Raw genomic sequence first — 17,500 nt, 5'->3', positions numbered from 1 at the left:
ATCATCATTATTTTTTTCTTGAGTTGCCGTTTTTTGTCATGTCAGCTTGCGCACGGTCTTCTTCTTGACCTTGCGCGCTTCAAAAATGTAAGAACTGCACAATGGTTGCTCCGATTTTGACGATCTATGGCTCAACATTTTCTTGAGGGACCTGGCCAGAGGATTACCGAGCCATATTTTTGGTTTTCACCGAGCTTGTGTCATCGATTCCCACAGATGTTTGTCCCATCGAGGGACGAAAATCCACAAAATCCCGTTCGTGGGTCTCAGAGCACGGATTTGAAAAAATCGTTCGGTAATCCTGTAGTCCTTCAGCCAAGGAATCCTCCCTGAAAATTTCATGGCTCTCCGGCAAGTCGATCTTTAGAACGAATCGATAGAAGATTCAAAAAATATTCAAAATTCCAAGCCCGGTGATTGGCTGAAACACGGTTTTCACTGATCACGCCAGCACCTCGTGGAACAAAATGGCGCTGATGTTGAATGTACGCAACTGTGAGCCCTAAATTTCACGTAGACAGTTGCTGTGCCAAAATGGTCTCGGATGGAGAGCCAAGGATAAACAGCTGTCCCCACAGAATAACGCGGACAAAATCCTAAAATTATGCGCATAATTATGCGGGCGAAAACAGGCCATTATGCGGCAAATATGCGGGATTATGCGGCAAATATGCGGGATTATGCGGCAAATATGCGGGATTATGCGGCAAATATGCGGGATTATGCGGCAAATATGCGGGATTATGCGGCAAATATGCGGGTTAATGCGGCAAATATGCGGGTTAATGCGGGCATTATGCACGAGTTATCTGTCACTGGTACAACTTTAGCGTGCTAGTCTCATGCAAGAATACAACTTTGTCGTACAAACTCATGAACCCATGCGACTTTGTAGTACATTTTCGACAGCATGCACTATTATCTTGTACATTCTCATGAATAACGCGGGATATATGCGAAATCTCCCGAAAACGAGGATGATAACCAATAACGCGGAAAATTCCGAGTCCGCGGAATCGCGGTATCCTGTGGGGACAGATAAACAGTAAATACATTAGGGAGGTTTCGCTTTACGGAATTACGGATGAAAATAACGTAGGAACTGCACGTCATTTTCATAAGTAAAAATCAGAGCTGTTGGGTTGTGCCGAGAGTACATAACCCAGGGAACACGATAACGGTCGGACATCGGACATTTTCCGACCATTTTCGGTTTGAATCCGGCGCTTTTTTACTTGAACGGACAAACTGTCCGACCGAAATTCAGAAATGGCGTCGTTGGGGAAGAGAAAGGCTGACGACAATGGCGCTCCACCTGGGAAGAAGTCCCGCGGAGTTAGAGCAGCTACTTGTGAAAAGTGGGTTTCGCAGTATCACGCCAGTATGACAAGGAGCTGTCCACTTCAGTTTGGCTCCAGTTTGAGCGTAGTAGAGGAGATCGAGAAGTAGCAGAAGTGTTGAAATGTAAACTTTGCTCTCGCTTTTTTGGAGAAGCTGAGAAGTTCAAAAAACATTTCCGAGTCGTTTGTTACAGGATCCAAAAAATTGAAAACGTCCGCGTTCAAGGACCACGCCGCTTCAGAAATGCACCAGCGTGCGATGTGCCTGTATCGAAAGGAGCAGTCCTCGGGCAACGCTATTGAATACGCTCCTATCGCACAGGCTCTGTGCAAGATCGACGAGGCAACTGCTGCGAATGTTGGACGAAAGTTCGACATCGCGTACGTGCTTTGCAAAGAACACATCGCTTTCGCGAAGATGGGAGCGTTCTGCCAACTCGAGGAGCGACATGGTGTCGATCTTGGAACTGGAAACAAGAACGAACAAGCGTGTGCCACTTTCGCGGACTACACCAGTCACCTGGTCACCGTGCCTGCAGGGTACAACTTGCTAGCCTGTTTGACCTTTTTTGGGTGCAGTCCTGTCACTCGAGTTGGACCTTGGTGTTAGTTGTCGCCTGCTGGCGTGGTGACCAGGTGATTTGGGCACCCAGGAGCACGTGACCACTTGTTCAACCATGTTCGATTGGGAATAAAGGAGGAACGCTGCATCGCAGCCTTTTCGGACCAAAACCAGTCGACTCAGCGCAGTCACCCAGTTTCGGTGGAAGTGCGCGAGTTCGATTGGGATTCAAGTAGGAAGGGAGCGTCTCAGCTTTCTCGGACCAAGACCATTCGACTCAGCACCCCGAAGACTACAACTGGTGAAATTTTAATTTTTGCCTTAACTTCCCCTTTAATGCGTGCTGTGCGCATATTACCCATGCTAATACGGAGGGGCCATTTTCAGCCGATCATAAGCCGCTATTCCCTTCTTGCTGGCGTAGCACACACTTCATACCGAGTACAAGCTGTCGTCGGCACTGTGCATATAGTGACATGTTATACCGTATTTCCCCGAATATAAGTCGCACCTTTGTACACCTAACATCAGGGCCAACAAAGGGGGCGGGGGGGGGGGTGACTTACAATCGTGCATGATTTACTACTGAAGTGAATATATTGAAACGATGTGACATGGATCCGGAAATGGGGGTGCGACTTACAAACGGGGGAATACGGTAGCTTTGAACAGTGCTTTCATAGCCACCAGTGCTCACCTGACAGATTATGAACACGGCGATGTTGTAACGTTAGCACTTATGCAATAGACGAGAAAAAGGCTCAGTGCAACAAAAATGAAATGGGGGAGGTAACATTAGCGAGAAATATGTCCAAAACTGCCATGCTGTAATACTGCTAGGGCGTGTTGGTAGTGTATATCGCTTTATACTTTTCTTCAATAGTTGTAATTCGCCATTGCATCCATTACTGTAAGACATGTATATATAACGAGGAAGCAAATCTAACGTTTTAACGGATGACATTTCTTCGTTGTAATAAGATCCGTTGAGGCCGTACTGCTTCATATAATGTTGTGTGTGGATATGCCGGAATACTGCAAGATCGTTAACATATCTTCTCGTTAACCTACGAATTTTGGACAATCGTTAAATTTGTGATTCGTTATAATAACATGTCTAACAGTAGTGTAGTGAACACTTCCTAAGGAGCGTTATGCTAAAACTAGTTCGAAGTTCTCTTTTGTCCTTGTTCAGTTATATGCATCCCTTTCCCTGGTTTAGTCCTTCTCTTGTTCATAACATCTATGGTTCATCATCTTTCTGTTCGTTATCCGATAAAACATTCGTGATAATGTTGATGCATCTGGTACTGTTGTTTGCAATTTTATCAATTTATGTGATTGTTGCTGCGTAACCTGTATTCTGCAGAAGCGCTTGCCACTAGCTATGCTTGGAAGACCTCTATCATCAAAAGTTTTGATGTGACTGCAACCATAAAAGGATACAGTTCTGTCAAACTTTATTCTGAGAGACTCCTCGAGTGTGCGAGATTTACAGTTACAGTATCCCGGGGTAAACAGGTTCCCGTCAAGGATAGAGTGATACGTCTATTTAAAAACCAAGCTCTCATTTCCAATGGTGACCAGTCGGTTAGGCTGTATCTGTTCAGGAATGCTACATCGCAGCAAGATGTAGCCTATGTGTGCTTCCCTTACGCGGAGGAAAGCCGTACATCTGGCACCTATCACTTAACAGTGAACTATCTCAATCAGCATACCACTTACTCTTACGTGGAGCGAACAGTGCTCCACTCGTTCAATGTTACTGTCACGCAAGAAGAGCCTCCAACAATAGGTAAGAAGGGTAGGCATGCTTCATAAAAATATTCCATACATACCATTGGCCAACATACGTGTGTGCCAGAACTCATGCAGTATTGTGCATTCTGGAGAGTAGGGGTTAAAAAACACATTAAAAAACACATTCCTGCTTCAAATTAACATGTAAAAATACAGTCGACTCCTCATGATTATAAAGAACACCATTGCACAGGACACTTAGTTCGAAGCTGAAGTTCTTTATAACATGAATGCACTGCACTTACACCTTCTAGCAACATAATCATGACTGGTATTTGACCTGTGACAGTACATGTATTAGTGTGGCATTACAACATATGGTTCGCTATAAACAAACTCTGCTCGGTACAAAGGGTCAATTTTTCCTCAGTTCAAACAGAGGTTCTGACGATGGGTGACTGGCCCGAAACGTCATAACGTTTTCGACATCACGTATAAAGAATTTTTCATCCACCGCATGCGCCAAGTGTTAATAGCAACTGAATAGAGCGGTTGTCAGTTGACAAACCCCCTTTTTTTATAATGCAGTTGCGTGGTGTCCACCACTTTCTTAGTCAAACAGGGACATGGACAAATTCAATGGTTTGTTATAATCCTGAAATTCACTATGTGCGAGTTGGCTATAAGTGGAGTTGACTGTATTACATAAATTTAGATCACAGTGGAGCTTCCCCTTTCTTTTTTTATTATAGAAGTTGAGCCTCCCAATTTGGGGTCTATGTTGCTTTGTAGTAAGACTGGTATGTCCAATTGTCTAAGGGGTCGTCTCAAAAGTTTTTTTGTCCTCCCTGAAACGATCGTTCATTTTGTACTAAGGCCCCTCTCCTCCCTTTGAAATGAATGCAGCTTGCTGTACTGGACAACGAAAATTGCATGCACGTACACGTACATGTATATGTATAGTGTTGGTCGACTTGCAATTTTGGTTCGCACCCCTCCCCGAATGATGTTCATTTTCAGGGACGACAATTTTTTTACGACGACCCCTAACTAGTTTTGTCATCATCCTTGGCATTCTTTGTTGCCGGGGGACATAGTCGTGCTCATCTTCGCTGCGCTTTCCTTCCCCTGATTGTTTGTACTTTTCCTAACCTGAGCCTTCCAAGTTGTAAAGTTGTTGGTTTGTGCGTCGTAGTAGCAGTAGTAGTACTACTACTACTACCGTAAAGTACCGCCAGAGCGCCCCATCTCGCAAGAGCGCCCCACCTTGATTTTACAGCCAGAGAAAGGAAAATCGTATGGCAGAGTGCAACGAAGTGTGTACAATGTGAGAATCTCAGTGTACTAAGGTCACACTTGGCAGGTTTTTGTGTGGAGCTTGTGTCCGCTTGAAGGTACGGATTGACTGCAAAACGTGGAATATGTGTACAAGGTTCATGTCGTATGACCTACAAACAGCAGACCACCTGCACAATACGACCACGAAAGGATGAGATGGTGGGGCGCTCTGGCGGTACTTTACAGTACCACTACTAAGAGGCTAAGGGGTATGTGCAGCTCCAGCCCGGGCTGGTCGACAGGCGGGCCAGCCCGCCTGCAACGGGATCTCGGGGTTGTACACAAATGCACACAAAACCTGTGGTGCGTTTATATGGCAAGCGGGCTGGCCCGGCGAGGCGGGATCCCGCCCCGAGCCACCCGGGATCCCGGCTAGGCGGGCCAGAAAAAGCACATATAAACAGACCAGCCCGGGCCAGAGTTGTATTATTATGGTGTCTACACTGCGTTCATGCTACAAAATAGGTACTTTTACCTTTTGAGGGAAGTTATAAAGAGGATTCCCGATATTGTCTTGAAAATCTATGAAGCTTTTTGTACAGCAACAAGAAGGACGTGCAGTGAGCACTGTTTATTTGTCGACATGCATGATTTACATTAAATAAGAAGGGCAAGTACGAGGTGATTTGGCTTTTTTTTTTTAACATTTTGGCATTTTTTAACAAATGTGTAAAATTTGCTTTTCTTCGGGCTGTTTCTCTGCTCCGGATGGCTGTATCGAAACATGGGTGGTGGCAAATGAGAGCCAATTTATCGTAGATTCACATTGACCAGAAAATTTGGTGCATATCATTTAATTCTCCCTGCCACGTTGGTATAACTAGTGGTGGGTGCTTTGCCATTTTGTGTAAAATGTGTAAAATGAGCCCCTGAATGGACGAGGAGGGCAGTGAATTGCTTCCGCAGGGCCTTTGGACGACGTCAGGCCATCTTGCCATCACTAGAGACAGTAATGAAGAACAGTAGGTCACTGAATACACTCTGTGAGAACGAAAACATCGCTGCGATGCTGTGCTATCTATCCAATTCCACCGTATAACACAGCCACTAGTTACAAATACAAAAACACGGCTTTCGCAGCATACAATGCAGTTCACTCCTCTGTTGACAGATTAATTTTCATCCACTAGCAATCCTTGAAGTGATATCTATCAACTTCAGAACATTGATGACCGAATATCCCAGTTTGTGATGCCATTTTACAAATTTGTTAAAAAATGACACACCAATTATTTGAATCCTGAGAATACTATGAAAGTAGGATATGATTGAAGACACTTTCCAAAGTGGGATCATTCCCATTTTTGGACACAACGGGCATGAAGGATAGCACTTCCACTTGCAACAATTCATTTGGACGTAGCTTGTCTAGAAGTGACTGAAAAAACGTCTTTTTACAACCATGTTAAAAAAGCCAAACCACCTCGTACTTGCAAAATACTTTGATATGGACGGCTAAAAATGTGAAAAAAAGAAAAAAGAAATGAGGTGATACACCACACCAAACATGTGCCACAGCGCGAAAAGAAATTAGCAGAAGAATACATTGTGTGAGAAAAAAGTTTTTAGGTTTTTAACCTGAGTATGGCTTGCAGCCCTGCGTTTCAGCCCGGGGCAGCACACTACAGTCGTAGTGTGTTTGCTGCATACTCACAACGGGCTGGCGTGTGCTCAGCGCATATAAACTCACTGCGGGCTGGCGACCAGCCCGGCCTTGCACATGTAAACACCCTTTGCGGGCTGGCCCGCTCGCTCCAGCCCGGGCTGGAGTTGCACATATATTAGACCCCTAAGAGGCTTCGGTAGTAGTAGTATTTTTTATTTTACTAGGGAAATCTCCACAGCCTGTAAGTCTTTTTACAGGGTACCCTAGGTAAGTGCGTGAAATAGTGCTGAATGAAGAAAACCGTAAGCGCAAGAAATAGAGTGAACCAAAACGGTGGCTGCATACTATGCGGCCATTTTGTATTGCAAAAGAGGCTGAGTAGAAGAGTGGCTGACATAAAAACATATTCCGCCGCCTTGCTGGCTAGTCCTGTCAGATCTAAGAATAGAGTAGCCAGGTATTGCAACTAGGGCATCGCTTATCTCGTAAATGTGCTGGAGCTAGGTGTCACATCGTTGAATGTCTCAGTACTCCCTGTCAGTTTTGTACCTTGTTGTCAGAATCTCTGACTTTGTATGATCTCGTTCCTTTGGTGGACATTTAGTCATAAAGATGAAAATGTCTTATCTCATATTGTAAAATGTCGTTCTTCCCTTTTATCCATGATTACATTGGCTCACTGTCCGAATTCAAGTTTAGGATTCTAGTACGTCCTTTACATTTTAAAAAGGAAAGAACTTCAACTTCCTCTGTCGAGCTATTCTCCATCTGTGCTTATTCTCTACTGTTTTCATGCGCAGAGGGAAAAACCAGCACCATGCCGCCAGTGGATTTCCCACTTCTACGTGAGTAGTAGTGGTACTGAGTGTAGCTGACAGTGAGACAGCACAATACTGATAACGTGAACTTCCGTTCGCTGAACATAAACCTATGAATTATGATTAAATTCAGATGGCTAGAGCATTGCTCGTGATGAGCAGGGTGCAGGTTCAAGTCGGGGTGCATGAGTTTGGCATTGTTTCACTTTTCTGGCAAATCGCTTCCCCGACTCGTTTACATTGAAATAGTATCTCTCACGTTCCATTAAAGTGAACACCACTGCATCGGTTTGTACTCTATACCCTTACACTGTGAAACGGGAGACCTTTGTTCCAGCTTCAGTTGGTGATTTGCGAGCATAGACCATTTGCAACTGGAAATGTTTCCTTAGTTGGAAATGTTTCCTTATCTCTTTGTCTGTCACCAGTTAATCCCATATATAGGATTAGACTTCAAGACGCATTTGCCGCCTCGAAAATGGTCGATGTGTGAAGCAATGTTATTGAAGATGCATTTTGATCTTTCCCACAATGCTGCTGCTGCTGGTGCTAGGATTCGTGCAAGGTGACTTCGCTCCATCACAGACGTGTGACCCAGCGTTGTCGTCATACGCTGATATCCAGTCATGGCGCCAAGACAAACTGCCTGGTAAGCAATAGTACTTTATCGGATAAGGACAAGAAGGTCGTCCATGTGTATACGTACAATGTAGATAACACTAGGCTGTGTTTACATGCGAATTGTAAACCCGGGTTGAAAGTCTGTATGGCGGAAAAATAGGTGGGTGTTTACATGACGAGTGTTAACCCGGGTCTGACCGTCAATTACTGATAATTATGCTGACAAAAGTGCACTTCTAGGGTCCTGTATGGTCACGTGATTGCTTTCGTGAAACATTTGCGTGTGCACTAAATTGGCGCGAGATATGCACTGAAGTACCGTAATATGATTTCTTCATTTCAAACCTCTCCTTGGAGAAGATTGAAATTTCAACCCGAGTCCGGCATCATGTAAAAGCGCCAGTCAATCTGTGTTCATGGCGGGTTGAAACTCGACCCGGGTCGAGCTCCAATTCGGATTGAAGCGCCTCGTGTAAACGCAGCTTAAGTGTTCACTGATGATACATGTCTGTCCGAGCACTGTCGACCTTTCTCTATTGCTCCTATATTGTAGGCTTCCCGTGTCGAGTACTGCAGTGCTGGCAACTGAAATCCGACGCCTGAGCGGTGCGTTCACATTCTAGCGGTCTCTATTTCGTAGTGTTACTTACAATCCCGTGTTGGGTGTTTGCGACGTGAGCGTACCGCTCAGTGGTCGGATTTCAGTTGTCAGCACTGTAGTATCCTTGATCCACAGCACTTTTCGGTACAAGCATCTGAAATGTGTTTCGCAACCGTGTGATACGCAATGTGCAGCACAATCCAAGCAGAATGGAGAGTATGGCACAAGGAATTCATGTTGATTTAATCATGCACAATATCAGATTCTGTTGCTTGTTGTTCATCCAGTGTCAACCCATGCTGTGTATCAACGGGTTGTGCTATTCAATACTTATCTTCCTGAACTGTTCGCTTACGAGACAGTGTCACCAAATTCACCCCACAATCCAGATTGTGTCAGTGACCTACCAGAATGCACCTATGGACTTAAGCAGCTGCAAATAACTCAAAAGCCATTGCAGATGTTGATGAACTTAGACGGCACAGCATCACAGAGTTGGTGTGCAAAGCTAACGGATTATGGTCGTGGTGTATACGGACCATCCTCTGCTGACACTTTTGAGTCCATGGACTTGGGAACTACCAATGTTTTCATCCTGAGGCGGCCATTTGGTGACATCCCGGTGTTCTGGTACAAAATAAGAAACATCACAAGACCAGGTATGGTATTTAGCCTTGTGTGTGTGTGTGTGTGTGTGTGTGTGTGTGTGTGTGTGTGCGTGCGCGTGTGAGTGTGTGTGTATGTGTGTGCACGTGTGTGTAAGTGTGTGTGCACGTGTGTGTGCGTGCGTGTGTAGGTGTGTGTGTGTGTGTGTGTGTGTATGTGTGCATGTAATCAGTAATACCGGTACTTAAGCAGTATCTACTTACACACTGTGGACACTACGTCATACCAAAGAGTATTATAACCCCCAAGAGTGTGCAACTCCAGCTATGGGGTCTGCGACTGCAGAACTTCACATCACGTGATGAACCCGTACACATTTTTTGCACTCTGTGCATGATAGATACAGGGTTGTATGCAAACCAGCTCGGGGCTCAACTCTCTTGTGGTCACTTTGCACTGTTTGCCAGCGTAACCGTTTGAACCATGTCACTTGATGTGAAGTTCTGTCGTCGCAGCACAGCATAGAGGTTGTGCAGGCAGTTGCACACTCTTGGGGGTTATGTACTCTTGGTAAGGCCAAGTAAAAAAAAAAGGAAGATTGTTGATCGTCAGAATTTTCCGAAAAATCGGGGCAGACGGGAGGGTTGTATTTTTATTTTATAACTTTTTTTATATCTACATCGACCGGACATTTTGAAATCTTAGCATGTATTACATCTATGGGGATATGGGTGTACTACCATTGTTGGTTGTGACTGCTACCAGTCTGCCTGGGCACACTTTGAACATGTGCAGATTACTCTGTGATACGCGGCGGCTGCGCAGTTTCCATGAATGCAGGCGTAGATATCAGGTGGTACACTGTACAGACTACAGTGCCATGTATTGTAGTTGCCAGATTTCACACAAGTACACTGGAATCACACTGCACTGCGTGATGTCGCTACGGTAAAAGCACGTTGAAGTTGTACATGAGAGCTCGCATACGCTCGTACTGCTAAAAAAAGTTCAGATTTCGCTAAACACACGAGTTTTCTACCGTTGATCACGAAAATAAAAAATAATAAATCCCGGGACGGACTGAAAAATCGGGGCGGGCGCTGACGATCAACAATCAATTATTTTTACTTGGCCTAGGCCATGTAAAATATATTGATTATTTATCGTCAGATTTTCCCGAGAAATCGGGCCGGGCGGGAGTTATTTTATTTTTTATGTTTGCATATATTGCTGTATGGTAGGTGTTGGCAACCCCTAGGCATGCCTTTTCCTTCACATATTCTTTTTGAAGCCATTCTACACAGAGTGAGATAAATCTATGTGATGCAAATGAGTCGTTAGCCACGAATAACATCTTGCAAGATATTTTGAGGATGCAAATAAGGAAAAGTGAAACAACCAACGTAGAACAACAAAGAAAAGCAGGCAGCTGATAATCTCTTTCACTTTTCAGCCTGTAGCACCTACATGTGTGGTTCAACCTGCAGGCTTGGCCTTCCAAGATCTAGAGTCACGTTGATTAGAGGCCATAGGCGTAGATCGCAGCACATACAGTATATTTAGCGGAATTAAAAAGTCAAATAATTCGGCCGGGAGGGCGAAAATTATAGGGCGGGCGCTGACGATAAACAATCAGTTTTTTTACTTGGCCTAATGTCGAATAACACCACCAGTTACTAAACAATCAGCTCGTGCAATATTGCAAGACACTTACCGACGGTACTGGCGTTCTACAACTAACTGGCTAGCACATCTTGGATGCGCACTCCAACAGCCTTCCGACTTGGAAAGTTCTAAGTTCTATGATAACATAGGAGGGGAGGGTGAGCGCAACCAAGAAAAGCACGAGCTGAAAGTCTCAGCTGTGAAGGACGTCGGCAGATGTACATGCATGTCGATGACGATACTGGAAAGACCATTGGACAATATGGTCAAATCACGATTCTAGGATGCAAAGCAACATTCCACACAACTTGTGTGGCTCAAAAATGCAAAGATCATTTGTATTATTGTAGTTCCTTGGTCCTTTTCTTTTCTAGAAGTAGACATTTGTTATGATTTAATGCGTGCTGTGCGCATATTTCCCATGCTAATACGGAGGGGCCATTTTCAGCCGATCATAAACCGCTATTCCCTTCTTGCTGGCGTAGCACACACTTCATACTGAGTACAAGCTGTCGTCGGCACTGTGCATATAGTGACATGTTGTACCGTATTTCCCCGAATATAAGTGGCACCTTTGTACACCTAACATCAGGGCCAACAAAGGGGGAGGGGGGGGGGTGACTTACATTAGTGCATGATTTACTACCGAAGTGAATAATTATATTGAAACGATGTGACATGGATCCGGAAATGGGGGTGCAACTTACAAACGGGGAAATACGGTAGCTTTGAACAGTGCTTTCATAGCCACCAGTGCTCACCTGACAGATTATGAACACGGCGACGTTGTGGCGTTAGCACATATGCAACAGACAAGGAAGGCTCAGTGCAACAAAAATGCACTGGGGGAGATAACATTAACGAGAACTATGTCCAAAACTGCCATGCAGTAATTCTGCTAGGGCATGTTGGTAGTGTACATATCGCTCTATACTTTTCTTCAATAGTAGTAATTTGCCATTGCATCCATTAGTGTTACGAACACTTCCTAAGGAGCGTTATGCTAAAATTAGTATGAAGTTCTCTTTTGTCCTTGCTCAGTTATATGCATCCCTTTCCCTGGTTTAGTCCTTCTCTTGTTCATAATATCTATGGTTCATCATCTTTCTGCTCGTTATCCGATAAAACATTCGTGATAATGTTGATGCATCTGGTACTGTTGTTTGCAATTTTATCAATTTATGTAATTGTTGCTGCGTAACCTGTATTCTGCAGAAGCGGTTGCCACTATCAATGCTTGGAAGACCTCTACCATCAAAGGTCTTGATGTGAATGCAACCATAAAAGGATACAGTTCTGTCAAACTTTATTCTGATAGACTCCTCGAGTGTGCGAGATTTACAGTTACAGTATCCGGCGGTAAACAGGTTCCCGTCAAGGATAGAGTGATACGTCTATTTAAAAACCAAGCTCTCATTTCCAATGGTGACCAGTCGGTTAAGCTGTATCTGTTCAGGAATGCTACATCGCAGCAAGACGTGGCCTATGTGTGTTTCCTTTACCCGGAGGAAAGCCGTACATCTGGCACCTATCACTTAACAGTGAACTATCTCAATCAGCATACCACTTACTCTCACGTGGAGCAAACAGTGCTCCACTCGTTCAATGTTGCTGTCACGCAAGAAGAGCCTCCAACAATAGGTAAGAAGGGTAGGCATGCTTCATAAAAATATTCCATAAATACCATTGGCCAACATACGTGTGTGCCAGAACTCATGCAGTATTGTGCTTTCTGGAGAGTAGGGGGTTAAAAACACATTAAAAAACACATTAAAAACACATTCCTGCTTCAAATTAACATGTACAAATAAAGAACACCATTGCACAGGAAACTTAGTTCGAAGCTGAAGTTCTTCATAACATGAATGCACTGCACTTACACCTTCTAGAAACATAATCATGACTGGTATTTGACCTGTGACAGTACATGTATTAGTGTGGCATTACAACATATGGTTCGCTATAAACAAACTCTGCTCAGTACAAAGGGTCAATTTTTCCTCAGTTCAAACAGAGGTTCTGACGATGGGTGACTGGCCCGAAACGTCATAACGTTTTCGACATCACGTATAAAGAATTTTTCATCCACCGCATGCGCCAAGTGTTAATAGCAACTGAATAGAGCGGTTGTCAGTTGACAAACCCCCTTTTTTTATAATGCAGTTGCGTGGTGTCCACCACTTTCTTAGTCAAACAGGGACATGGACAAATTCAATGGTTTGTTATAATCCTGAAATTCACTATGTGCGAGTTGGCTATACGTGGAGTTGACTGTATTACATAAATTTAGATCACAGTGGAGCTTCGCCTTTCTTTTTTTATTACAGAAGTTGAGCCTCCCAATTTGGGGTCTCTGTTGCTTTGTAGTAAGACTGGTATGTCCAATTGTCTAAGGGGTCGTCTCAAAAGTTATTTTGTCCTCCCTGAAACGATCGTTCATTTTGTACTAAGGCCCCTCTCCTCCCTTTGAAATGAATGCAGCTTGCTGTACTGGACAACGAAAATTGCATGCACGTACACATACATATATGAGCCCCAGCCAGCAGAAACCTGAACATGTGTAATTTTTTCAAAAATTATTTTTTCCCTCCAAATTGTTTCTACACTATTAATCATTCAAGTTATCAAGTTTGATGACAATCTGATAAGCGAAAGCATGGAAAATAGAGTTTGAAGTCACACAGGTCAAGATTCCGTACAGTTGGCGCAGCATCCATGCCTAGTGATTCCATGCAAGTTGATCCTACAGTTTCTGATTGTGATGTGGAACAGGTACATGTAAGTAAATAGAATGCAAATCAGGCTTGCCCTCTTGGTGCTGCAGGCATGAGTTGTTCAGAAGTGTGACGATATTCCGTATACATCACTACCTTCTTTACAACACCAGAGTGCAAAACGATGATTGGTGGCTGGCCTTCCAAATTGTGTTCAGGGACCTCTGTGCTGGTAGTTTGAGCGTTGTGACAAAGCTTGCCATACTGATAGATGTGCTCACCAATACCACAGACATCCACTCTCTTGCACACTTTCACTCAGACCATGATTTCAGCATAATTGTATTTCAATGATATGAGCGAATACTCGCGTTTTGTAGCACGTGAAGATGTTGCCCGAAAGCGTTCAGCCGGTTTGAGTTTTTAGGTATCCCCTTTCTCAGCACAGGCAGCAGCCAGCTTGGCGTCATCTGGCAAGGTAGAGTACTGATAATACTACGCTCTGTTTTGCGCCGTGAGAAGCCCTCCATCAGTGTCTGCAGCATCATTGTTGTCGATGTAGAAATACGGATCGCTCAGCGGGACGACATTCTGCTTCTCCTCGCAGTCGCTATTACTCCAGCACTGACTATCGTCGCCACCAGTATCCAGTGTCGATTTTATGAGGGCTCCTCGTTGCTATGCATATGAGACTCGCCACTGCTGGACAAGCTCAGCAAGATCGCCACCAAACAAATAATTCCGATCGCGAACTAACTTTCAGCGCCGCTCCGTACAGGGAGTCTCGCGCTGACAACTCTGGACCTAAGTCTTTGTCGCGACACCTGTCGCCATCGCTGTGTCTAAACTCAACCTCCGTGTGACGAGCTCTCACCTAGCGCTAAAATCAATTGACCAGAGACATTTGAAGACACTTGAAACTCCTTTGACAACAAAGACACCCACTCGATCGAAAAAGAATCTTCAAAAGCCAGCTCACTGCGCGTCCCCAACTTTGACGTCACATTTTGATGATTGATATCAAGTACACAAGTGCTGGTTTTCGCTGGCCGGGGCTCATATATGTATAGTGTTGGTCGACTTGCAATTTTGGTTCACACCCCTCCCCGAATGATGTTCATTTCAGGGACGACAATTCTTTTACGACGACCCCTAACTAGTCTTGTCATCATCCTTGGCATTCTTTGTTGCCGGGGGACATAGTCGTGCTCATCTTCGCTGCGCTTTCCTTCCCCTGATTGTTTGTACTTTTCCTAACCTGAGCCTTCCAAGTTGTAAAGTTGTTGGTTTGTGCGTCGTAGTAGCAGTAGTAGTAGTACTACTACCGTGAAGTACCGCCAGAGCGCCCCGTCTTGCAAGAGCGCCCCGTCTTGCAAGAGCGCCCCACCTTGATTTTACAGCCAGAGAAAGGAAAATCGTATGGCAGAGTGCAACCAAGTGTGTACAATGTGAGAATCTCAGTGTACTAAGGTCACACTTGGCAGGTTTTTGTGTGGAGCTTGTGTCCGCTTGAAGGTACGGATTGACTGCAAAACATGCAATATGTGTACAAGGTTCATGTCGTATGACCTACAGACAGCAGACCACCTGCACAATATGACCACGAAAGGATGAGATGGTGGGGCGCTCTGGGGGTACTTTACGGTACCACTACTAAGAGGCTAAGAGGCTTCAGTAGGAGTAGTATTTTTTATTTTACTAGGGAAATCTCCACAGCCTGTAAGTCTTTTACAGGGTACCCTAGGTAAGTGCGTGAAATAGTGCTGAATGAAGAAAACCGTAAGCGCAAGAAATAGAGTGAAGCAAAACAGTGGCTGCATACTATGCGGCCATTTTGTATTGCAAAAGAGGCTGAGTAGAAGAGTGGCTGACATAAAACATATTCCGCCGCCTTGCTGGCTAGTCCTGTCAGATCTAAGAATAGAGTAGCCAGGTATTGCAACTAGGGCATCGCTTATCTCGTAAATGTGCTGGAGCTAGGTGTCACATCGTTGAATGTCTCAGTACTCCCTGTCAGTTTTGTACCTTGTTGTCAGAATCTCTGACTTTGTATGATCTCGTTCCTTTGGTGGACATTTAGTCATAAAGATGAAAATGTCTTATCTCATATTGTAAAATGTCGTTCTTCCCTTTTATCCATGATTACATTGGCTCACTGTCCGAATTCAAGTTTAGGATTCTAGTACGTCCTTTACATTTTAAAAAGGAAAGAATTTCAACTTCCTCTGTCGAGCTATTCTCCATCTGTGCTTATTCTCTACTGTTTTCATGCGCAGAGGGAAAAACCAGCACCATGCCGCCAGTGGATTTCCCACTTCTACGTGAGTAGTAGTACTGAGTGTAGCTGACAGTGAGACAGCACAATACTGATAACGTGAACTTCCGTTCGCTGAACATAAACCTATGAATTATGATTAAATTCAGATGGCTAGAGCATTGCTCGTGATGAGCAGGGTGCAGGTTCAAGTCGGGGTGCATGAGTTTGGCATTGTTTCACTTTTCTGGCAAATCGCTTCCCCGACTCGTTTACATTGAAATAGTAGCTCTCACATTCCATTAAAGTGAACACCACTGCATCGGTTTGTACTCTATACCCTTACACTGTGAAACGGGAGACCTTTGTTCCAGCTTCAGTTGGTGATTTGCGAGCATAGACCATTTGCAACTGGAAATGTTTCCTTAGTTGGAAATGTTTCCTTATCTCTTTGTCTGTCACCAGTTAATCCCATATATAGGATTAGACTTCAAGACGCATTTGCCGCCTCGAAAATGGTCGATGTGTGAAGCAATGTTATTGAAGATGCATCTTGATCTTGATCTTTCCCACAATGCCTCTCCTTATTTAAAATGAATGAATAGAGGTTACTCACTGGCTAAGACTCCCAGGAAAGGTATCTGTGTTCAATTATTGCTGATGAATTGCAATTACAAGTGGTAGAAATAGACTAGCAGTGGAATAGATGAATATTAGCACCATCCTAGCATTGAAGGAGTGTTGTAAAGTGCTCGCAGATCAATATGAACTAAAGACACTACATGTTTGGGGCATTTACTAAGTCAGTTGTGTTGAAGTACGTACACATATTAATAGTGGAATACTCTTTTGGGACTAGCCTAGGAGGTGCTTCTTCTTTAGCCATAGATGCATAGAATGTTTTTGTTAGCTCCATATGGGCTATATCTAGGCTTGGATATTGCCAACTACGGTTTTTATTGGCAGGGGAAACTGGGAATTTTTGAAGAGGTCAAATCCTACCGTATGTCCGCACCTTTGAAGCCATGGAGGTATATTCGATTATAAAGCCAGTCTCAGTTATAAAGTCATGGGCTTCATAAATAATTACATTTGAAGTAGGTTTTGAATTTAGATTGAAATTTCTGTGTGGACTTTGACTTTTATGACATGGCGTAGTGCGTGAGTCATTTTACATCTAGAATAGCTAGGAAAGCAGCAGTGTTTCGAATATAAGGCCATGGCTTTAAAGGCGCTGATATACAGTATATATAGGATTTTGAAAATTCTGGACACTCTTGCACGGGAAGGCCGGCCTGTTACAGAAAAAGTAAAGCCCTTGTGCTGGTGAAACTTGGCAGGCATCATCTCTGATAAACACGGAATGCAGAGGTTTTTGAAGAAAGAACTTTACTTTGTAAGGTATGATCTACTCTTTCCCGAAAATTGGGAAAAATCCTATATATATACTGTAGAGGCAGAAAAATTGGGAAAAATCCTATATACTGTAGAGGCAGAAAATGTCGTCGGTCAATAATTTCGTCCCCAACTCCAAAGAAAAGGAGTTCGTCCGGTTGAAAATTTCGTCCATGGATCATAAGAGTGTATAGAAAAGCAGGGCAAATCGACATTAGTCCTACATTTATTATTAACTTT

At 43.9% G+C, this 17,500-nt stretch overlaps 1 protein-coding gene across 1 annotated transcript in view; it reads left to right on the top strand.

Moving 5' to 3' along the window:
• Window positions 1-17,500, top strand: part of LOC135809889 (uncharacterized) — a 70,973-nt gene that overhangs the window by 3,211 nt on the left and 50,262 nt on the right. The window contains exons 3-8 of the mRNA XM_065323332.1: window positions 3,272-3,697; window positions 7,387-7,431; window positions 7,958-8,053; window positions 8,914-9,285; window positions 12,113-12,538; window positions 15,888-15,932. Coding sequence (XP_065179404.1) covers window positions 3,272-3,697; window positions 7,387-7,431; window positions 7,958-8,053; window positions 8,914-9,285; window positions 12,113-12,538; window positions 15,888-15,932 — 1,410 coding nt within the window. The remainder of the gene's footprint in view (window positions 1-3,271; window positions 3,698-7,386; window positions 7,432-7,957; window positions 8,054-8,913; window positions 9,286-12,112; window positions 12,539-15,887; window positions 15,933-17,500) is intronic.

This window comes from Sycon ciliatum, chromosome 2 (genome assembly GCF_964019385.1).
Source record: "Sycon ciliatum chromosome 2, ocSycCili1.1, whole genome shotgun sequence".
NCBI classification, from domain to species: domain Eukaryota; kingdom Metazoa; phylum Porifera; class Calcarea; order Leucosolenida; family Sycettidae; genus Sycon; species Sycon ciliatum.
The sequence above is the reverse complement of the archived record's forward strand: the minus strand, read 5'-3'. Positions and strand labels throughout refer to the sequence as shown.